The 23377-nt window shown below is 51.7% G+C and overlaps 1 protein-coding gene across 3 annotated transcripts in view; it reads left to right on the top strand.

Annotated features, from left to right (window-relative positions):
• Positions 1–23377, top strand: part of CDC27 (cell division cycle 27) — a 623340-nt gene that overhangs the window by 413266 nt on the left and 186697 nt on the right. For all 3 annotated transcript variants that reach the window (XM_069238052.1, XM_069238050.1, XM_069238051.1), the window contains exon 15: positions 13631–13748. In XM_069238052.1, the coding sequence (XP_069094153.1) occupies positions 13631–13748 (118 nt within the window). The remainder of the gene's footprint in view (positions 1–13630; positions 13749–23377) is intronic.

Genomic DNA, 23377 nt, shown 5'->3' with positions numbered 1-23377 from the left:
GGTAGTGTCCACTATAGATGTCGACCCGATCCTTATCCCTGACGACTCCGTCAGAGCGGCGTGAGCCGCCACCTCTGTCCTCGATGGAGCCTATTCACCCCAGGTCAGATTTGGACCCTTTTCCCTATGGGTACAAATTCGGGGAAGGATAGGAGGGGTCCCTGGACCCTTATGATTCCAGGATGACCGTTGGGGCCAGTGACTGGACACTTCCCCAGACACTGCCGTGCTGTCTCTTCCTACTGTGGCTACGGCAGAGGGAGCAACTTATGCTATGGTGGTCAGTAGGGTGGCTGAGGTCCTTAGCCTTGAGGTACCAACTGTAGAGGTCAGGTCCAATTTCCTGACGGAGGTGCTTCAACCTGGGGCGTCCACATCTGAGCCCCTTTTGCCATTCAATGAAGCCCTCACCGATGTCCTTTTGGGTATTTGATCCAAACCCAACACAGGGGCTCCTGTGAATAGGACTATCGCACGCCGCCATCGTCTCACTCCGAACGACCCTAAATTCCTGTCCCAACACCCCACGCCTGAGAGTCTTCTCATCCAGGCTTCCTCTTCCTCTGGCACATTCCCTTCCGCACCCCCGGATAGGGAATCAAAAAGGCTTGAATGTTTTCTTCCTCCACTCTCGAGCTGCAGTCCATGAACACCGCATGCCTTTTGGGCCACTATGCCCACTTTCTGTGGGATACGGTTGCGCAAGTTCTGCCGCAGATAACGGAGGAGGCCCGTGCTATCCTCTGCCAAGCTGTCACTGATGGGAGAGATGCGGCAGATTTATTGCTACGACGGTGGCCTTGAGACCCCACGCCTAGTTGCGTACTTCTGTTTTTTCGGGGACGTCCAGAAGTCTCACATGGACATACCCTTTGATGGCTCCCGACTCTTTGGAGACAAGGCGGACTCCGCCTTGGAGAGATTCAAGGACTCCCGGACTATGTCTCGTTCCCTTAGTCTTTCCGCTGCCCCTCGCCCCCAGCAGTCTGCCTTTCACCACTGTCGTGGCCACGGAAGGAGCTCCCTGTTGTGTCTCCTCACTCCCCACCCCCATTCCACCCCCCAGCTACTGTGCCACCCACGCTGTCCAGCTGCTATCCAGCTGCTGCGTGGCTGGGGACAGGGAATACTGCGTGGGACAGGGAACCAGATGTCTGCCCACTCCACCCCTACCCCTGCTGCAGCCTCCAAACCCTCCTAGTCTGTCATCTCACTCTGATCCAGTTGGCGGCAGGATTTGCCATCACCTGCCCTACTGGGAATCCATCACTACGAAGAGGTGGGTTTTGCAGATAGTTCAAAAGGGCTATTCCCTCCCTTTTGAATCTGCTCCACCGGCCATGCCTCCATCACTCAGCCAACTTCCAGAGGGTCATTTGGCACTTCTCCACCAGGAAGTCGCGGCTCTCGCCAAGAGATCTATAGAGAATGTCCCTGTGCCAGAAGTAGGTTGTGGTTGTTATTCCTGCTACCTTCTGGTCCGAAAAAGGAAAGGGGATTACGTCCTGGCCTAGACCTTCGGGACCTCAACTACTTCCTCAAGTAGGAGAAATTTAAAATGCTCACCCTGCCTCCGGTTCTGTCTGCCCTAGACCCAGGAGACTGGATGGTAACATTGGGCTTGCAGGATGCTTATTTCCACAGTCCCATCCTGCCTGTCCACAGACGTTACCTACGATTCGTGGTAGGTCACAAGCACTATCAGTTTACCATGCTCCTCTTTGGCCTTACCAGCGCCCCTCGGGTGTTCACGAAAGTGATGGCGGTGGTTGCAGCTCATCTGCACATGTTAGGGGTCTCTGTCTTTCCCTACCTCAACGACTAGCTGTTGAAGGCAGACTCTCCCCAAAAAGTCGTCTCCCACCTTCAGACTACGGCGAGCCTCCTGCACACTGGGTTCACATGCCGAGGTCACAGCTAACTCCCTCTCAGACACTCCCTTTCATCTGAGCTGTTCTGGACACAGTGCAGTTTTGGGCTTAACCTCTGAAAAGCGAATCAGAGATATTAAGGCTATGATTCCTATCTTTTAGCCTCTGTCTTCAATTTCGGTGAGACTGACTTTGAGGCTGTTGGGCCTCATGCCCTCCTGCAACCTGCTAGTGACACAGGCCAGATGGAAAATGCGGGCTCTGCAGTGGGACTTGAAGTTCCAGTTGGCGCAGCATCAGGGTAATCTCTCCGACATAGTCCAGATCACGGTGGGCACTGCGAAAGACCTGCAGTGGTGGCTTTCGAATCTGCATTGGGTCCATGGCAGATCCCTCTCCCTTCCCCAGCCAGATCTATCTATAGTGTCGGATGCATCGCTTCTGGGTTGGGGCGGCCACACGGGATAGGCAGAGATCAGAGGTCTTTGGTCTCTGGTAGAGTCTGGGCTCCATATCAATCTTCTGGAGCTCTTGGCATTCAGGCTTGCGTTGAAAGCATTTCTTCACTCCCTCAAAGGGAAAGTAGTGCAGGTGTTCACGGACAATACTACCGCTGTGTGGTACTGCAACAAACAGGGCGGAGTAGGGTCCTGGACCCTTTGTCAGGAGGCACTACACCTTTGGACATGGCTGGAACATCACGACATTACCCTGGTGGTTCAATATCTGGCAGGCTCTCTCTACGCCAGAGCGGCTCCATCCGGAGGTGGCGCAAGGTCTCTTTCGGCAGTGTTGAGAGCCTTGGTTAGATCGGTTTGCCTCTACAGAGAACACAAAATGTCAGCTGTTTTGCAATTGGAGTTTCCAAGGTGGCACTCGCTCAGATGATTTTCGTCTGGAGTGGACATCCGGCCTCCTTTACGCCTATTCCACTTCTGCCCAGAGTTCTCAAGAAGATCAGGAACGACTGGGCCCAAGTCATCTTGGTGGCTTCAGATTGGGCACGGAGAGTATGGTATCCAGAGCTATTGAGTATGGCCATCGATCCTTCACTCAGACTGCCTTTCCGGGCGGATCTTCTGTCGCAGCAGCAGGGGACGGTACACCACCTGAACCTGTCCAATCTCAGCCTTCTTGCGTGGAGATTGAGCGGCGACAGTTGACGACTTTTGATCTTCCACCGGAAGTCTGCAATATTACCTTGGCAGCCAGGCATCCCTCCACCAAAACGGTATATGCCTGTCGGCATAAATGTGTGGCTTGGTGCACCAACAAAGCTGTTGATCCCCTCTCTGCCACTCTATCAGAGGTTCATTTGTTCATTCATTCTTTGGCTCAGTGGGGCTCTGCTTTGGGCACCCTTAAAGGGTACTTAGCTTCCATTTTGGCCTTTCGTAGGTTACCTGATCAGCCCTCACTCTTTACTCAATTTATCATGCCTCAGTGGGACCTCAAACTTGTCCTTACTTACTTAATGTGTATTCCTTTTGAGCCGATGCACAATTGCCCTTTACAGCTCCTCACTTTCAAGACTCTTTCTTGTTACCATTGCTTCTGCTCGCAGGGTGAGTGACCTTTGGCCGTTTCGTCCAAACCTCTATTCTTGTCTGTGCACCCTGACAAAGTGGTGTTGCAAACTAAGGCTTCCTTCTGTCCCAAGGTTGATATGCCTTTTCATTTAGGCCAGTCCACCACCCTGCCTACTTTTTACGCACCCTCACATCCTTCCCATGAGGAGGAGACTCCACCGTCTGGACCCAAAAAGAGCGTTGGCGTTCTATCTTAATCGTACTAAAGATTTTCTGGTGGACAATCAACTCTGTCGGGTATGGGGGTGTGAAGAAAGGGAAGGCTGTGCAAAAACATACCATCTCTCGATGGGTACTTCTTTGCATCAAGCTGTGCTACGCTTTGGTCAGGAAGCAACCCCCTGAGGGCTTGCACGCTCATTCCACCAGTGCGACTGCTGCTTCCACTGAGTTAGCATGTGGAGTTCCTGTCCTGGATATCTGCCAGGCAGCTAAGTGAGTATCCCTGCACACGTTTATTAAACACTACTGCCTGGTCAGTCAGGTCCGTCGGGGCGGCTACTTTGATCGTTCGGTCCTGCAGGACTTTCTAGTGTGATCTTTGTTCGCAGCCCATCTCTGAGGATGGCATTGCTTGGGTATCTATTCTAAGGTAAGTAATCTTCAACTAGAAGTCTCTATCAGATGTACAAGTTACTTTCGGTAACAAAATATCTGGTAGAGACATAATTCTAGTTGCAGGTTCCTTACCGACCCGCTTGCAAACTGGTTTCTAGGGACCGGGATTCCCCCTTCAGGTTCTTAGCTCTGGTGCACCAATCTCAGTGTTCTTAGCGGCTCTGCACTTTGGCGTGGAAATTCATTAAAAGAAACCGACTTCAATGCACTGAGGTGGCATCTGTGTACTACTCCTGATCTTATCACGTCGACCACGACGCCCCCAGAGTCGACAGACTCGCAAGGGTATTGCTCGAAGAAAAATCTCCAGATCCAGTCTGTTGCCTGGGGTAAATTCTAAGGTAAGGAATCTGCAACTAGAATTTGTCTCTACCAGATATTTCATTACCGAAGGTAAGTAACTTGTACTTCTTGCCATTTGGACCAGATTTTGTTATTTTTCCAGGGGCAGCCACAGCTTGGCTAGACTGCCTGCTCTGCGTGCTGGCACCAATCTAGGTTGTTTTCCCAGACTTGAATCTCCGGTGGCCTAAAACCCCCTCCCCCACAATGCTCTTCCTGTATCTCTTTTGGCCACACCTGCTGTCAACATAAGCCATCTTCCGGAATACCCCATATAAGAGTGCCTTGCCGCACCCAGGTGGCCAGTGGCTCCAGGGCCAGGGCAAACAGCCACGGGGACGGAGGGCAGGCTTGCCTCATTCCCCTGTGGAAGGCACAGGAGCAGGAAGTCACCCCATTAACTTACTCATGCTCGTGGGCCACTATATAAAGACTGGACCCATGCACACAACTGAGGGCTGAAGCCCAATCTGGTTAGGACTGCACAGAGGTATAACCACTCAATACTATCAAAGGCCATTTTCGCATCGAGTGAAAGCAGTACCGTTTTTTCCGCCTCTGGGGGTACCCCTTGGGTGCAAGATCCCATATAGGCACCTCAGATTAAATCTGTTATTCCTACAGGGCATGAAACCTGTGTGATCAGTGGATCAAGTAGCTCATTCCTGGACGAAGCCTATTTATCAGTATTGCAGTAAATACCGTAACCGAGATATGGGTTGATATGAGCTACATGCTGTATGTGGCTTGCCCTATTTATGCAGGACTACAGTTGTTGGTATTCTTTGATCCAGGGACAGTGCACCATCTTCCATAGCTTCCCAAAACATTGCGAACATTTGTGGCTCTACAATGTTTGCAATACATTTATAGAGCATTACAGGCAGACCATTATGTCCCACCGCCTTCCCCGATTGTGTCTCCATTAGTGCCCTCTTCGCTTCCTCCACCGTTCGATCCAGATCCATCGCCTCGCTATCTGCTGCTCGGATTTCCACCAGCGGAAGGACTCCAAGGAGTTCCATGCACTCCGCATAGGTGTGGGCAGTCAGGGAGGAATATGTGTGCTCATAGTTGGTGGCAAAGGCCTCTGCAATGGTGTCCGCTGTGGTATATTGTGCGTCTGTCTCGTCCCTTATCTCAGCTACCCAATTTCTGCTCCGGTCCCTTTTTTCCCACTAGGCCAACAGCTTGTTCTTTTTGTCACCTACTTCATAAAAGCACCTCTGCATGGCCAAGGCGTGCTTGTGTGTCTTATTGTCTGCTAGATCCCTCAGCTCCTGTTACGTAAGCAACAGCTTATTACAATGTTGTTGGTCCATCGAGCCCCGTGTCAATGTCTCCTGCCCCAGTTTAAGAATCTCGTTCTCAGTCACCTCACACTGAAGCCGCTGCTCCTTTCTCAACCCCCCCCCCCCCCAAACCAGTGCATGAACTTCCCCTCTAATGACCACCTTAAAGGGATCCCAGAGTACCCCCGCCAAAGTCACAGTTCCCAAGTTGTCAGATAAATATTGGTCAGCTCCCTCCAGTATCTTTTCGGTAAAGCCAGGGATCTATTCTGGGCAGTAGTCCAGCGTCTCTAGCTGTGCCTAGCAATGTGGCTACTGCGGGGAGTGATCAAATATACCTCACACCAGATGTGTTACCTCCTGAAAGCGCCCAGCCTCCGAGTGTTATATAAATAGGTAATAGAGGCATGAAAAGCTTCCATGAACAGCAGATAAAAATGTAAATTGTTTCTCATGTGGGTTGTATGCCCTCCATAGATCCAACAGATCATTGAGTCTCCCACTCTCACTGGCTCCAATCCTCATATCCAAAACCGGGTCAGTGGTGTCCTTCTCAGCTACCCTCCCCCCCAAGTTTAAGGGTGCCCGGAGGCAAGTCAAGCAGTATGGCCTGAGTGATGGCAGGGTATCCAAATGCAGCTTCGGAGGTAAATATTCCGAGCAGAGGTTCAGAGTCCAGCCATTCCAGGTCACGTTCCATGACACAAACTGGCCCATTGGGTCCGTCTACATCTGTCCTGGGACAAAAGGTGTAGCTTTCTTGAGTAAGATATCCACTCTAGAATTGGAGGTGAATCCTGCATGCGCCACCAGATCATAACCCATTTAATCTAAAGCCCTATATTGGTTGCCTTCTTGATGGGTTTCTTGTATAAGAACCACGTCTGGTGCATGTCTACGAAGGAATTGTTGGACACATTTTTTTTAATTCTATTGCCCAGTCCATTGACGTTCCATGTCCTTCAGGGATATAGGCCTAACAGTCACCATAATGTGTCTGATCATGTTGTGGGGCCTGCGGGTGTCTGGTATCATGAGCCATTCCCCCACTTCCCACTCCTCTTTTGGGTCTCTCTTTCTTCCCTTGGGTCAAGTGTTGTGAGCGGAACTTAACAAGTACACTAAAGGTACTCAACCAACCGGACCATTGAACCCCCAAACAACATAACTTCTTCCCTGCTTAGTAGGCTTAAAACTGCCCCCCCCTCAACCCCCCCATCTCCCCCCAACTTAGAGTGCCTGTCACCCCAACTTTAACATTAATTGTGATACGGATTGACCAGCTCTGCCCAAATGGACCGAATTATACAGTGAATATGTCCATCCCTCTTGTAGAATTTAGAGTTCATGCAGCATCCCACTCAATACCTGTAAAGATGAAGTCATCCACACCTACCCCAGGGTGGGTGCAGCCCCTCTCTCATGTACTACAGGCCACTTTGCCCGACGTGGAGCTACACTGCAGGATTCCAACTCCCTGGCCCCAGAGGTCCCGGGCCTGGCAAGATCAAACGAGGGAGGCTTACCCCTCCGACACCCTCTGCCTGCCCCCACCCAAAAACACACACACACCCTACCCCCCCATGCAGTATTCTGTTCAAATGTCTTGCAAGGCCGTGGAAAGGCCTCCAGTCACTTCTGGGTGGCCCCTCTACCCCGGGGAACGTCCGGGTGGCAGAAGTGGTTTAGTCCGGGGCCCAGCCCGCTGTTCCCCAAGTAAGTGTCCAGACCAGGTCTGACCCTCTGTCTGTGCTGTTCGCCTCTGTGCTCACCCACACTCCAGGCCATGGGGGTGCGATCTGCTCCTTTCAGCCCTCTCTGCACGCCGCCAGTGGATCACTCTTTGGGGCCCAGGACCTCCGGCTTCAGCACCCTCCGCTCCAGCCAACGGTCCTCCGCAACATGTACCACTCTCCTCCTGGGTGCCCTGGTCGCTGCCTGGCTAGGAGGCGCTCTGCCTCCCTAATGGAAATGGCAGCCCGCGTCCTTCAGGGTTGCTGTCGGATTCTGCCTGCCACCAGATCACCATCCAGTTTCACCACTCCAAGCCTCAGCACCAGCCAATGGTCCCTGCAGTGTGCGCCACTCTCCTCCTGAGTGCTCCAGTCGTGGTCCGGCCCTGCTAGCGCTCCGCCATCCGGAGGCTCGGTCTGCAGCGCCACAGCCGCCCAGCCCACGGACAAGTGGCCTCCGTCCTGACTATGGCGGCCTGCGTTTTTCGGGGCCACCGTCCGATTCACAGGTTCGGCGCTGGCGTCACAGGTCCCACCACCATCGGTGGGTCGCCCTACTCTTTATTTGCAGCTTAAAGCTGCCGGATTGAGACAGATGGTGGGAGTATTCTACCCGCTCCCTTAAGCAGCGTTCATCTTAGCGAGAGCCAAGCCTCGTCCCGCACCCTGCTCTTTGGCCTTTCCCTGCCGCCGTGAGAATCTGCAACTGCTGGTGGGGAGAGAATGACTAAGTCCCCTCAGAGTGCCATGCCCACAACCCACTGCCTGTGGCATAGGTAAGTCACCCCTCTAGCAGGCCTTACAGCCCTAAGGCAGGGTTCACTATACCACAGGTGAGGGCATAGTTGCATGAGCACTATGCCCCTATAGTGTCTAAGCCAAATCTTAGACGTTGTAAGTGCAGGGTAGCCGTAAAGAGTATATGGTCTGTGAGTCTGTCAAACACGAACTCCACAGTTCCATATTGGCTACACTGAATACTGGAAAGTTTGATATCAAACTTCTCAGCACAATAAACCCACACTGATGCCAGTGTGGGATATATTGAAAAATGCTTACAGAGGGCATCTTAGAGATGCCCCCTGTATACCAGTCCAGCTACTAGTGTTAGGCTGACCAGTTTCTGCCAGCCTGCCACATCCAGACGAGTTTCTGGCCACATGGGATGAGTGCCTTTGTCACTCTGTGGCCAGGAACAAAGCCTGTTCTGGGTGGAGGTGCTTCTCACCTCTCCCTACAGGAAGTGTAACACCTGGCGGTGAGCCTCAGAGGCTCAAGCCTGGTGTTACAGCGCCCCATGGCACTCCAACTTTTGGTGGCAAGTCCAGAGGAGATAATGAGAAAAACAAGGAGTCACCACCCACCAGTCAGGACAGCCCCTAAGGTGTTCTGAGCTGCGGTGACCCCTGCCTTAAGAAATCCTCCATCTTGGTTTTGGAGGATTCCCCCAATAGGAATAGGGATGTGCCCCCCTCCCCTCAGAGAGGAGGCACAAAGAGGATGTAGTCATCCTCCAGGGCAGTAGCCATTGGCTACTGCCTCCCAGACCGAAACACACCCCTAAAATCAGTATTTAGGGGCGACTCTGAACCCAGGAAATCAGACTCCTGCAACCTACAACAAGGACAGCTGACCTGAAAAGCCCTGCAGAGACGTTGGAGACACCAACTGACTAGGCCCCAGCCCTACCTGCTTGTCTCCAGACTCAAAGAACCTGCACAGCGACGCATCCAGTGTGACCAGCAACCTCTGAGGACTCAGAGGACTGACCTGCACCTAAAGGACCAAGAACCTCCCGAGGACAGCGGGTCCGTCCAGAAACGACAACAAAACAGCAACAAGAAACCAACTTTAAAGAGACTCTCACTTTCTGCCAGAAGCACAAGTCTTCACACACTGCACCCGACGCCTCCGGCTCGAGTTTGGAGAAACAAACACTGCAGAGAGGACTCCCAGGCGACTCCAATAACGTGGACACCCTGACTCAACCTCCCTACAGCGACGCCTGCAAAGAGGATCCAGAGGCTCCCCCTGACTGCGACTGCCTAGTAACAAAGGAACCAGATGCCTGGACCAAGCACTGCACCCGCAGCCCCCCAGGACCGAGAGGAACTACCTACCAGTGCAGGAGTGACCAGCAGGTGGCCCTCATCCTAGTCCGGTCGGTGGTCCTATAAGCCCCCCTGCGCCCTTCCTGCTTCGCCAGAGTGACCCCGGGTCCCTCCATTGTTTTCAATACAAAACCCGCCGCCTACTTTTCACATTGCACCCTGCCACCCCTGTGCCGCTAGGGGTGTGTTTTGTGTGCTTGTGTGTGTCCCTCCCCCCCCCGGTCTGCTCCCCAAGGATGCAGGTACTTACCTGCTAGCAGACTGGAACCAAAGCACCCATGTTCCCCATAGGTGCCTGTGTGTTTTTCCTTTGACCTCTGCACCTGACTGGCCCTGTGTTGCTGGTGCTGTGGCTAACATTGTTTTTATATATATATTTCAAACCCAAAAACTTTGTAATCAGGTAAGTAGATTTTTAAGCATAAATACATTGCAGTTTAAAAAATAAACAATGCAATTTCAGAGTTCTCTCATTGTTATCCTATGGATGAAAACAATGTTCAGCAAACACAGGGTTAACGACAACTTAGAAAGCCAACCTCAGGGAGTTCAGGTAAGTACTAGGCACTGATCAGAACCACACCAAGGTCACACTGGGCGGCACTGGGCCAGTCGGTGCAGAGATGCAGTATGCAATGCCCAATGGTTTCCTATGGGAGATTGGTCCCCATGAAGACAGGCTGCAGATTCTGGCTAAGAAGCCAGTTGGGGACGACAAACAGGTAGGTAGTAGACTTGGAGTGCTCGGGTGTGGATGCACTGTTGGTCCTCTTCTCCTGTGCCCAGGGACAATGGATGCAGGGGTGTATTTAGAGGTCAGGTTTTCATGTCCAGGAGCACTCGTGATTAGGGGGTCCTGTGTATTGAGACTTCAGGTGGCAGCGGGGAGTGTGGCAGCGGTGGACTCGAGCTCTTAGGAGCCAGGTGACGTTGTTGGTACAGATGACTCATTTCAGCTGAGCTCAGGAGTCACTGATGAAGTGATTGCTGTAGCTGTCAGATTTTCTCTCTCTACATGCCTGTGGGAGAGGGGGCTTGCGTGAGAAGGCTGCAGGCTTCTCGGAAGAGTCCAAGATGGGTGAGACCTCACTGGGCTCGGTCTCTGGGCAGCTTAGAACCCACCTGGCACTGTTGATTGGCTTCACCTCGGGTCATGGTTTTCGGGTGCAGTGGTCACTTCTGGTGTTGGATTTCCGGGGCTCCAGCAGCTGCAGAGTCCTTTCCTTAGAGTTTCTTGTTGCAGGGCAAGTCCGGTGCCCCCGGGAGACTTGAGTCTTTTTTGAAGGCTGGACAAGTTGGCTTCCTGTGCAGGACCCTTCGAGTTCAGCAAGCAAGCTGGAGGGACTGGGCCCAAGTCAGCTGCTGCTTCTTTTCCTCTTCTGCGGGTGTAGCTCTTATTTGTACAGGTCTTCTTAGGCTGTCAAAATCTGAGTTCTAGGGTACAGAGGTGCCACCTAAATACTCAATTTAGGGGCATTACAGGAAGTGCCAGGCGGTAGCCAATGGGCTGACTACCTTGAGTGTGACTACACAATTCTTATGACTACTTCTGCTAGGAAGTTGGCATACCCCTAGTGGCTAAATTCCTTCCAAACAAGATGGAAGAATTAAAAAAGTATTGTCCATTTCAGCTCGTACACTTTAGGGGTGAGACTGGCATGTAGTTGGCACTCCTCCTAATTTAACTAATTATCCCGCCTGTGCTGCCACTGAAAGAGGGGTTGGGCGGTTTGGTAATCTCCGCCATCTGGAGAGACGTGGGTCGCATTACAAATGTGACAAGACTGTTGGAGCTCCCACGCCCTGCAATGTCCATCCTGCCTGGGAGAGGAGGTCACACACCAGGCCCAAGCAGGCCTTTGTCTCAGGCCCTTGAGTGTTGGCTCTCACCTTGGAGGGCCAGAAATGCATCTGTGGTGGCTGAACTGGTCAGGACCAGTCAGTCAGCACAAAAGTAGCTAGTAAGTTTTCAGGAGGCGCCTCTAAGGTGCCCTCTGTGTGCATTTGTTCCATCATTGGGGTTAATGAGGGTTTATTATTCAGAGATGTTTGATACCAAACATCCTAGGATTCAGAAAAGGCATCATGTAGCTGTGGAACTCGTAATGACCAGTGTTCAGCACATGCATTTAAAATGGCTTCCCTGTACACTTGCTATGTCTCAGATATGACAGACATAGCAGGGGCACATCTGCTCATGCATACATGCCCTCACATGTGCCTGGATGCACCCAACCTTAGGGGTGACTTGCACCTGGCATATGCAATGATAGGGGACCTGGCACACAGGGGTGTGTGACAGGTCATGTTTTCCAATTTTCCTGCACCAGCACATGCAGTCTACAATGGCAGCAGTGGTGTGAGTTTGGTGAGGAGACCGTGGGGGTGGCACTACTGGTGCTGCAGCCCTCTCAGACCTTCCTTAGTACCCTGGGCCCTAGGTACCAGGGGTACCATTTACTAGGGACTTACAGTGGTAGATAAAGAGTTTGCCAAATGTGTGAAACAACTGTGCATTTTTGTGGAAAGATATCTGCACTGGGGACCTGGTTAGCAGGGACCCAGTGCACTAACAGTAAAACCCACATCAGAAACCATGCAAAAATTGGGGGTTAACCATGTCAAAAAGGGTGCTTTCCTACAGCGGGGTGTTATCTCCTCCAGGCTTGACGGAATTTCCAGGGCGGGAAGCTTCAAAGGACTAGTGTCTTTGTAATGCGACGCAGGTCTCTCCAAATGGTGGCGATGATTCCCCCCCCCCCCCCCCCTTTCCTGATCCCAGTTCTTGGTGGCAAGACAGGCAGGAAAATAAGTCCATTTAGGAGGTGTGCTCACGTCATGCCCCACGGCTAAGGTGGACGAGCTGATGTGTACACCAGTTTTTAAATTCCTCCATCCTGTTTTAGATGGAATTAGACCTCTAGGGTCAGGGTTATGCCCACTTCCCAACGGAAGTGGGCATGAGAAAGGTGTAGTTACCCTAAAGGTGGTCAACCCATAGGTTGCTGCGTGGCACTCCCTATAAAGCCCCTTGAGTATTTAGGTGGCACCTGTGCACCCAGAAACTCAGATCATGCCGACATTAGAAAAGGACAAGGAAGAGATGCACCCACAGAAGAGGAGGAGAAGCAGCAGCTGGCCTTGTACCAACACTGCCCTCTCTCCTGCGTCTTCTGTGGTGAGAGAATCCAGATGCCTCAAACAGCCAGTGCACCCGTTGCCTATAGCCTAAGTTGAAGTATGCCCCTAGTGTCAACGACATCCCCCAGGTCTCCTGAGCTAGAATCCACTATGGTTTCACCCCTCCTGGACTCCATTATGATGCCTGCAGCCTCAGATCATAGGACTCCTAAATCATGAGTGCTCCTGGACAAAGAAACCAGATGCCAAAGGACACCCCTGTATCTATCTTCCCTGCGCCCAGTTGAAGAGGACCAAAGGTGCACCTATGTCCCCAAGCACCCCACTTTGCAACTTAGCTGTTGGTTGTCCCGTGAGTTGTCGGAAAGTGCTTGTTTGTTAAATGTGCTTTCCTTTCATAGGTAAACATTGAAGAACTCTGAAATTGCACTGTCGATTTTTGCATGTGAAAATATATACTTAAAAAGGTGCTCACCTTTTAATTAAGTTTTTGGGTTTAAAGTATATGTCAAAAATAGGTTTATTTAACTAAATGGGTCTCAAATGTATTCTTTGAGTGTCTCCTTTATTACCTCTGAGTACCACAAATGCTTAGCATTACCCTCTGATAAGCCTAACTGCTCGCCCACACTACCACAAAATAGAGCATTAGTCCTATCTACTTTTGCCTCTACAAACCAAATGGGGATCCACTGGACTGTCTGCATGGGTGTACTACTTTTTGGCTCACCATATAGAGAGCCAGCTTCCTGCACATCCTCTTTAAGCTTATAACCCTAGTTTTGTATTCACAATATAACTTTACAAGTGACAGTCATTCAGCAGCCTGTTTTGTTCAGTAATTGGTGAACATGCTGTAGAATGCTAGTGTGCCTACACAGTCACCTTGAAATGCTGAGTTTAGGCTAATGACCTGTTTTTTTTTTTTTGCAGGTATGGGTTGGGAATGATTTACTACAAACAAGAAAAATTCAGTCTGGCAGAAATGCATTTCCAAAAAGCACTTGATATCAATCCTCAAAGTTCTGTCTTGCTCTGTCACATTGGAGTGGTAAGTAAATTATCAATTTTTGCAGTTTGTATTACTGTAGGAGGCAATTATGGGAAGCAGCATTTGCTTTGTGACTAATAAGTAATGTGTTGTGGTTTTTGTATTAGGTCTATGTGCAAAGAAATTTAGTCTGATTTACTGTTGACAGTTATGTGTATTGTGATAAATAGTATCGTGTGGACAGATACAACACTTGAGAGAAATAGGGATTCGGAGACAGCTCCCTGTAACAAAGTTTTTGTAATCGGTATTTGCAGCTAACGTATAGATCCCTGCTTAGTTGAAATTTGAAAGGTATAATACATACTCTGGCTACTACTAGTTGAGTTAAAACTAAAGATGTTGGTAAAATTAAAATGTGGTTACATATCCAAGTATTTGATAGAGAAATCTAGTTGCAGATTCCTTACCTTAGAATTTCCTCAGGCATCCATCTAGATAATGAGATTTTTCTCAAGTAGTACCTCTGCACGCCGGTAGGTGGCTTAGATCAGCACATTGTCCGTTGTCTGCGCCAGATATGGCCTCGTGGGTCCTATATAGGTGCCACCCCAGTGCGCTGATAACAGTTTTTTTCTTTCCACGTCAGCTAGATCAAAGAAAGAGCTACCCCTCAGTTGGTTTTGACTGGTCTTTTTTTCGACTTTCAACTTTTTGTCGTGTTTCTACTCCTGTTGCTTTCAGCGATGTCAATCAATCAAAAATATTTATAGGGCGCGCTACTCACCCTTGAGGGTCTCAAGGTGGGGGGACACAAAAAAAGGGGGGGGGTAGGGAGGGTCACAGTTCGAACAGCCATGTCTTGAGGCTCTTTCTGAAGACCAGAAAGGTCTTTGGTTTTGCGAAGGGTGGTTGGGAGGGAGTTCCAGGTTTTGGGGGTGAGGTAGGAGAAGGATCTGCCTCCTGTGGTGGTGTGTTGGATGTGGTGGACTGTGGCTAGGACAAGGTCGGCTGATCGGAGGTTGCGTGTGGGAGTGTGGAAGTTGACTCTTTCGTTGAGGTAGGTTGGGCCGGTGTTGTGGAGGGATTTGGTAGTGTGGATGAGGATCTTGAATGTGATTCTCTTGTCAATGGGGAGCCAGTGAAGGGATTTGAAGTGTGGTGAGATTCGTTCGTGGTGGGGGAGGCCAATGACGAGGCGTGCAGCTGTGTTCTGGATTCTCTGGAGTTTGCGTTTGAGTTTGAGTGTGGTGCCGGCGTAGAGGGCCTTACTGTAGTCTAGTCTGCTGCTGATGAGTGCATGGGTGACTGTCTTCCTGGTCTCTGGGGGAATCCATTTGAAGGATTTTATTTTGAGTGTGTAGTGTGTAGTGTGTGAAAGCAGGAGGAGGTTAGGGCATTGATTTGCTGTGTCATGGAGAGGGAGGGGGTCTAGGAGGATGCCGAGGTTGCGTGCGTGGTTTGCGGGGGTGGGTGCGGGGCCTAGGGCGGTGGGCCACCAGGAGTCGTCCCATGTGGTTTTGTTGGGGCCGAAGATGATGATATCGGTTTTGTTGGAGTTGAGCTTGAGGTGGTTAGTAGTCATCCAGTTGGCGGTGTCGAGGAGAGCAGCATGTAGGTTGGTTTTGGCGGTGGTGGGGTTGCGGGTGAGGGAGAGGATGAGTTGGGTGTCATCTGCGTAGGAGAGGATAGTGATTCCGTGTGGTCGGAGGATGTTGGCTAGGGGGAATCATGTAGATGTTGAAGAGTGTGGGGCTGAGGGAGGTGACTCCGCAGATCTTGGAGGTGGTGGAGTGGAAAGGTGGAAGGCGGACTCTCTGGGTCCGGTCAGTGAGGAAGGAGGTGAGCCAGTGTAAGGCTTTGTGGCGAATTCCTATGTTGTGGAGGCGTGTGTGGTGGCAGACAGTGTCAAAGGCTGTGGAGAGGTCTAGGAGGATGAGTGCGACGGTCTTGCCTTTGTCGACTTTGGTCCTGAGGTTGTCAGTGCATGCAATGAGGGCTGTTTCCGTGCTGTGGTTCTTGCGGAACCCGGATTGTGAGTTGTCAAGAGTGTTGTTTGCTTCGAGGAAGTGGGATAGGCGGGCTTTGACTAGTTTCTCTGTAACCTTGGCGGGGAAAGGGAGGAGGGAGATGGGGCCATAATTGGAGAGGATCTCCGGGTCAGCTTTGCGTTTCCTTAGGAGAGCGGTGATTTCCGTGTGCTTCCAGGGGTCTGGGTAGGTGGCGGAGTCGAAAGGGGAATTGATTACGTCACGGGGTATGAGGGCGATGGTTGGGCTGGCTTTGTTGTATATGCATTGTGGACAGGGTTTGGGGGGGATCCGGAGTGGATGGAGTTCATGGTATTTTCGGTTTCTTCGTGTGTGGTGGGGGTCCAGGTGGTGAGTGTGGTGAGGGGGGGGGGGTCATGAGTGGGGGTTGGGTTGGGTGAGTGAGGGGTGTTTGCGGTGGGTGGGTGTGGTATGGAGCTGTTGTGGATGTCCAGGATTTTGTGGTGGAAGTGGTTGGAGAGGGGTCACATAGGGGCTGTGTTTGTGAGGGGTCTATGTTGCTGGCTTTGGGTTTGGCAAGTTTGTTGATGATGGTGAAGAGTTCTTTGCTGTTTTGAGAGTTGTTGTCCAGGCGTGTCTTGTAGTGATCTCTTTTGGCGGTGTGTATGAGTTGGTGATGGGTGCGAATTGAGGTTTTGAGGATGGAGAAGTTGGTTGTGGAGGGTTCTAGTCGCCATATTTTCTCCGCTTGGCGGCATTTGCGTTTTGAGTCTTGGAGTTCGAGGGTGAACCATGGGGCGTTCTTGATGTTGCAAGTGGTGATGTGGTTTCTGAGGGGGGCTAGTGTGTCTGCGCAGGTGGTGATCCATTTGGAGAGGTTGTGTGCTCCTATGTTGGTATCGTTGGCGTGGGGGGGCGTTGTGAGCCAGTTGGGTGTTTAGTCGTTCTGTGGGGATCTTGTCCCACATGCGGTAGGGTGTGGTGTGTTGATGGTGTGTGGGGGGTTTGGTGAAGGAGAAGTGGACGCAGTGCTGGTCAGTCCAGAGGAGTTCGGTGGTGTGGGTGTAGTCTGTGTTGGCTTGATGTGAAAATTGCGTCGCGCGTGTGTCCTGCTGAGTGGGTGGGTGCGGTGACCAGTTGTTTGAGTCCGAGGTTGGTGAGGTTGTCTATGAGGGAGGTAGAGTTGTGGTCTCGTAGGTTTTCCAAGTGAAAGTTGAAATAACCGAGGAGGATGTAGTCTGTGGAGGTGAGGGAGTGCGAGCTGATGGTGTCGCAGAAGGCGGGCGTGGTCCTGGTGGTCTGTAGATCAAAGTACCTCTGAGGGTGGAGTTGTTAATGTGGATCAGGAAGTGCATGTGTTCTGTGTTGTCGATAGTGTCTTGGGAGTTGGTGATGACTTTGATGTTGTCCCTGTGTAGGATGGCGATGCCACCCCCTGGCCTGTTGAGGCGGTCTTTGCGTTGGAGTTTGTATCCCTTGGGGGTGGCGATGGCTGTCTGGTTCTGAGGAGGGGTTGGTCCAGGTTTCCGTGAGGAAGGCTATGTCGGGTGAGTGTGATGTGATGAGGTCCCAGAGTTCTATGCCATGTTTGTGAAGGGAGCGGATGTTGAGGAGCAGGCAGTTGAGGCAGTTGAGGTGGTTGTGGTGGGCGGTAATGGTGTGGTGCATGAGGGTGTTGTTGCAGGGTGTGTTCTGGTTGTGGACTGGTGTGCGGCGGGGTTGGTTGGTGGGGGTGGGGGCAGAGCAGGTGAGTATTGCGTTGGGGGTGTTGTGTTTGTTGAAAGGGGTGTCGCTATCGTTGATGTGAGGGATGTGGAGCAGGTGAAATGGCAGGTGTGGTAGGTGAAGGGGCCGTGAGTGTGTTTGGGGCTGGAAGGAGTGCACGTGGGGTCGGGGCCTGGGTTGAGTGAGTGGAGGGTGAGGGGGGAGTAGGTTTGAGAGGGCGAGGGGGACTGGCGCTGGGCGTGGTCTTGGCGCAGACAGGCTTGCCTTTGGTGCGCCAGCCGTGCCGCAGCTGCCATAAAAGGAGGGGAGAGTGGAAGTGGCAGCTGGGAGGAGGGAGGGCTGGTCGAATGGGAAGGCTGGGGGGGGGGGGGTAGGGCCGCAGGGGAAGGCAGCGGCGGGAAACAAGCAAGAGGAAAAGACGGTGAGGAGGAGGGGGGAGGTTGGAGGGGCTGCAGGGGAAGGCAGCGGTAGGAAAAAAGCAAGAGGAAAAGACGGTGAGGAGGAGGGGGGAGGCGGGAGGGGCCGCAGGGGAAAGCAGCGGCGGGAAGCAAGCAGGAGAAAAAGACAGTGAGGAGGAGGGGGGAGGCAGGAGGGGCCGCAGGGGAAGGCAGCGGTGGGAAACAAGCAAGAGGAAAAGACAGTGAGGAGGAGGGGGGAGGTTGGAGGGGCTGCAGGGGAAGGCAGCGGTAGGAAAAAAGCAAGAGGAAAAGACGGTGAGGAGGAGGGGGGAGGCGGGAGGGGCCGCAGGGGACGGCAGCGGCTTGGGGAAATTGGCAAAAAGAAAAGGTGGTGAAGTACAGTGAGGAGGTGGCGCAGGCGGCCGAGCGGGGAGCAACCTGCCTGCAGAAGCAGGGTGAAGGTTTGCTCATAAGACCAGGTTCAAGCCCTGCAGATCCTGTCATCAGACGATGTCCGTGATGAATCCACACTTCGTGTGCCTTTCATGTTTGGGAGCGGTCCCTAAAGCTTGTGCCAGCTCCCATTCTGCTCCACGTAACTGACTCGCTGTGCAGAGCTGTTGCTTCAACAGTGGCTTTCAGCTGACGTGCCTTGTTGAGGATGTCTGCTTTTCCAGGGATGTCCAAGATATGCCCCTTGATGGCGCCTGTCTCTTCCTAGAGAGCGCATACTTGGCGCTCAAGCGCTTCAAGGATTCTCCTGCTACAGCCAGGTCCTTGGGCCTCACGGCAGCACTGCATTCCCCCAGCCCCTCCTCAGTCTGCTTTTCATCCCTTTTGAGGCTATGGAAGGGGAACCTAACCACGTCCGTTTTCCTCTAGGCACTGAGCCACACAATGCTGCCCAGTATCGGCGTGGCTTGGGACATGCGATCCACCGTCCTCATAGATCAGTGAGACAGTGGTCTGGCCAGTCTGCCTATCCTGCCCCACCTCCGCTACCACCAAAACCTTTTTAGTCTGATTCCCCACCCAGGGACCAGTCAGAGGCAGGGTCTGCTCATCACTTGCTCCGCTGGCAATCCTTATCATCAGACAGGTGGGCTTTGCAGATAAGCCGAAGGGGGTACTCACTTCCCTTCAAGACTACCCCTCGATCCATGCCACCATCCTACAATCTGATGATGGAGGATCACTTGGTACTTCTCAAAGAGGAAGGTACAGCTCTCTTGGGCAAAGGAGCCATTGAAAGGGTCCCTGTGACAGAAGTTGGTCATGGTTGTTAATTCTGCTACTTTCTGGTGCCCAAAGAGTGCTAGAGACTTTGTCCTATCTTACGCCTTCAGTCCCTCAATCTCTTTCTAAAGAAGTTGTTCAAAATGCTCACTCAGGCTCAGTTTCTATCTGCCCTGGACGCAGGAGACTGGATAGTAGCTTTGGACTTGCAGGACACATATTTCTATATCCCCGTCCTAGCAGCCCACACACCTTACTTGCGGTTTGTAAGAAAGTGCCTTGTTTGACACGGTCCCTCCCCCCCCCCCCCCAACCTCACCCCCCCCACACTTTTTGCCTGGTTTCTGGTGCAATTTTACTGAAAATAGAAGAAGCACACTCAGTGACTTAACTCCAGACCAATGGTTTTTGTATTGTAAAAATATATTTTCTTAATTTATTTGTAGACCCAAAAGATTCAAGTTACAAGTAAGTACCTTTAAAAGTTTCGTTTTTTCACACAGGTATCAACAGTACTTTATTTGAAATAGGTATGTGTAGGAAAATGCAACTGTTGCCATGGTCACCCCCTAACCTTTTGCCTTTTGTTGATGCCAGCTTTGATTGAAAGTGTGTTGGGACCCTGCTAACCAGGCCCCAGCATCATTGTTCTTTACCTAAAACTGTACCTTTGTCTCCACAATTGGCACAGCCCCGGCACACAGTTAAGTCCCTTGTGAAAGGTACCCCTGGTACCAAGGGCCCTGTGGCCAGGGAAGGTCTCTAAGGGCTGCAGCATGTATTATGCCACCCTGGGGACCCCTCACTCAGCACATGCACACTGCCTCACAGCTTGTGTGCGCTGGTGGAGAGAAAAAGACTAAGTCAACATGGCACTCACCTCAGATTGCCATGCCCACGACCCACTTGCGGTGGTATAGGTAAGTCACCCCTCTAGCAGGCCTTACAGCCCTAAGGCAGGTTGCACTATACCACAGGTGAGGGCATAACTGCATGAGCGCTATGCCCCTACAGTGTCTAAGTCAATTCTTAGGCTTTGTAAGTGCAGGGTAGCCATACTGAGTATATGGTCTGGGGGTTTGTAAAAAAACGTACTCCACAGTTCCATAATGGTTGCCCTGAATACCTAGATGTTTGGTATCAAACTTCTCAGCAAAATAAACCCACACTGATGCCACTGTGGGATTTATTGAGAAATGCACACAGAGGGCATCTTAGAGATGCCCCCTGTATGCCAGCTCTACTGTTAGTGTGAGACTTACCGGTCTGTGCCAGCCTGCTACTTCCAGACGAGTTTCTGACCACACTGGGTGAGTGCCTTTGTGCACTCTGTGGCCAGAAACAAAGCCTGGACTGGGTTGAGGTGCTTCACACCTCCCCCTGCAGGAACTGTAACACCTGCCGGTGAGCCTCAAAGGCTCAAGCCTGGTGTTACAGCGCCCCAGGGCACTCCAGCTAGTGGAGACCCCCCCAACCCCCAGGACAGCCCCCACTTTTGGCAACAAGTCCACGGAGATAATGAGAAAAACAAGGCGGAGTCACCCCCTCAGCCAGGTCCACCCTTAAGGTGACCAGAGATGAAGTGACCCCCCTCCTTGGAAAATCCTCCATCTTGTTTTGGAGGATTTAGCCCAATAGAGATGTTCTCTCCTCCCCAAAGGGAGGGAGCATAAGGAGGGTGTAGCCACCATCAAGGACAGTAGCTATTGGCTACTGTCCTGTGACCCTAACAGACCCCTAAATCTAGTATTTAGGGGTGACCCTGAACCCAGGAATTTAGATTCCTGACTGCCTAGCTGAAAAACCCTGCAGAGAAAAAAGAATAAGAAAACTGCTTTGGCCCCAGCCCTACCGGCCTCCAACTTCAGAAAACCTGCACCAGGAATGCATCATTTGTGCCCTGCGACCTCTGCCTACCCAGAGGACTGCCCTGCAATCACAAAGGATTAAGAACTCCCATGTGCAGCAGTCCTGTCAAACCAAAGAAAGAAAAAAATCTTTTAAGGGGCTCCCACCTGACTCCAGAAGTGTGAGTCCCCACCACTCTGCACCCGACACCCCTGGCCCGTGTTCAGAGAAACCAATGACCCAGAGAGGATCCCCAGGCGACTCTGACGACGTGTACACCCCTGCCTAACTTCTCTGCACCCCCACAATGCCTGCAGAGGGAATCCCGAGGACCCCCCTGACCGTAACTGCCTGGGACGAAGCGATCCGACGCCAGGAGAAGCACTGCACCCGCAGGCCCTAGGCCCGGGAGAAACCAACCACCGGTGCAGCAGTGACCAGCAGACGGCCCTCACCCTTGCCCTGCCTGCATTGACCCCTGGGTCCCGCCATTGAATCCCATTGCAAACCCAACTCCCTGTTTGCCCACTGCTCCCGGCCGCCTCTGAGACGCTGAGGGTGTGCTTTATGGGCCTACTTGGGGCCCACCCCAGTGCTCTACTAAACCCCCCTGGTCTGCCCCCTGAGGATGCGGGGTACTTACCTGCCAGCAGACCGGAACTGGAGCACCCCCTGTCTCTGTAGCTGCCCATATTATTTTGGCTCCTCTTTGACCTCTGCACCTGACCGGCCCTGTGTTACTGGTGCTGGGTGTTTGGGGTTGACTTGAACCCCCAATGGTGGGCTACCTATGCCCCGGAAACTGAACTGTAAGTGCTTCACTCACCGTATTAATCAAACTGTACTTACCTCCCCCAGGAACTGTTGAATTTTGCAGTGTCCACTTTTAAAATAGCTTATTGCCATTTTATGAAAAACTGTGTACATTATTGTTTTGGTTCAAAGTTCTAACTATACCTATGCCAAGTACATTTAATGTACTTACCTGCAATTTGAATCTTGTGGTTCTAAAATAAAGAAAATAATATTTTTCTATATAAAAACCTATTGCCCTGCAGTTAAGTCATTGAGTGCGTGTTTTCATTTAATGCTTGAATGTGTTCAACAAATACTTAACACTACCCTCTGATAAGCCTAACTGCTTGACCACAGTACCACAAATACGGCATTAGGTTATCTATTATTGCGTCTGTCAAGCCTCTCGGGGAGCCCCTGTACTCTGTGCACACTATATCTCTTTTTGATATAGTATATACAGAGCCAGCTTCCCACAAGCAAGCAATCTCAATGCATGGATCACCGAATGCGCCGACACTCTATCCCCTCTCCAGGTGAGATCGGCCGAAAGTGTACCTAAGAAAGCCAGCTGGTTCACCACTGAACTCCAAGAATCAAAGCGTACCCACAGATGTTTAGAGAAAATATGGAGGAACAGCCAATCCAGCGAAGACCTCGCCTCATTCAGAGCCACAACTGCTGCCCACCGACAAAAAATCAATAACGCAAGGAAGGACGCACTCCAGGAGCGCACCAACTTCTTTGCACACAACTCTAAGGAACTCTTGTCAGTCATAGAGTTCACAGACCCCCCCCCCTCTGAAGTGACCAGCATCCCCTGTCACAGGACCTCTGCGACAAAATTGCCTCCTTTTTCTACCACAAGATCCAGGACATATATGACAGCATCCTCCTGGAAAATCCTGGCAGCGGAACCTGTGACCGACCCAAACCCCTCCTCCCCCCAGAACCCACCCAGACAATCCATAGCTGGTCCACACTCACAACAGAGGAAATAGTCAACATCATGAACAACACCGACTCCAAAGCCTCCTCGGACCATCAGCCCGAGGTCTGTAACACCATCAACTGCTCCATCAGCATGGGCACCTTCCCCGTGGACTGGAAACACACCGAAATATGCCCTCTCCTGAAGAAACCTTCGGCCGAGCCATCAGAACTAAAAAAAATAAAATAAAAAAAAAACAATTCTGGCCCATCTTGCTGCTACCCTACCTCGCCAAAGTACTGGAAAAATCAATCCACGCACAACTACGGAATTTCATTGTGGCAACAATTCACTGGACAGCTCCAAGTCTGGCTTCAGCAGCAATCACAGCACTGAGACAGCACTCCTGGCTGCCACCGACGACATCCGATAAGTCCTAGACTGCGGCCACAACGCAGCACTCATACTCCTCGACCTCTCAGTAGCATTCAACACTGTCTCCCACAGCGCTCTGCGCACCATACTCCACGACATAGGAATCTGCGCAAGAGCCATGGTTTGGATCCACTCCTTCCTCTCTGGGAGGACGCAGAGGGTCAGACTCCCGCCCTACACTTCAAGACCCACAGGAGTCAACTGCGAAGTCCCTCAAGGATCCTCATTGAGTCCCACACTGTTCAACGTATACCTGGCCCCTCTTGCTTCCATCATCAAAAGCCACGGTATGAAAATTGTGTCCTATGCCAATGACACACAACTCGTCAG

Source organism: Pleurodeles waltl, chromosome 6 (assembly GCF_031143425.1).
Source record: "Pleurodeles waltl isolate 20211129_DDA chromosome 6, aPleWal1.hap1.20221129, whole genome shotgun sequence".
NCBI lineage: Eukaryota > Metazoa > Chordata > Amphibia > Caudata > Salamandridae > Pleurodeles > Pleurodeles waltl.
This window is presented reverse-complemented; position numbering and strand designations above follow the sequence as displayed.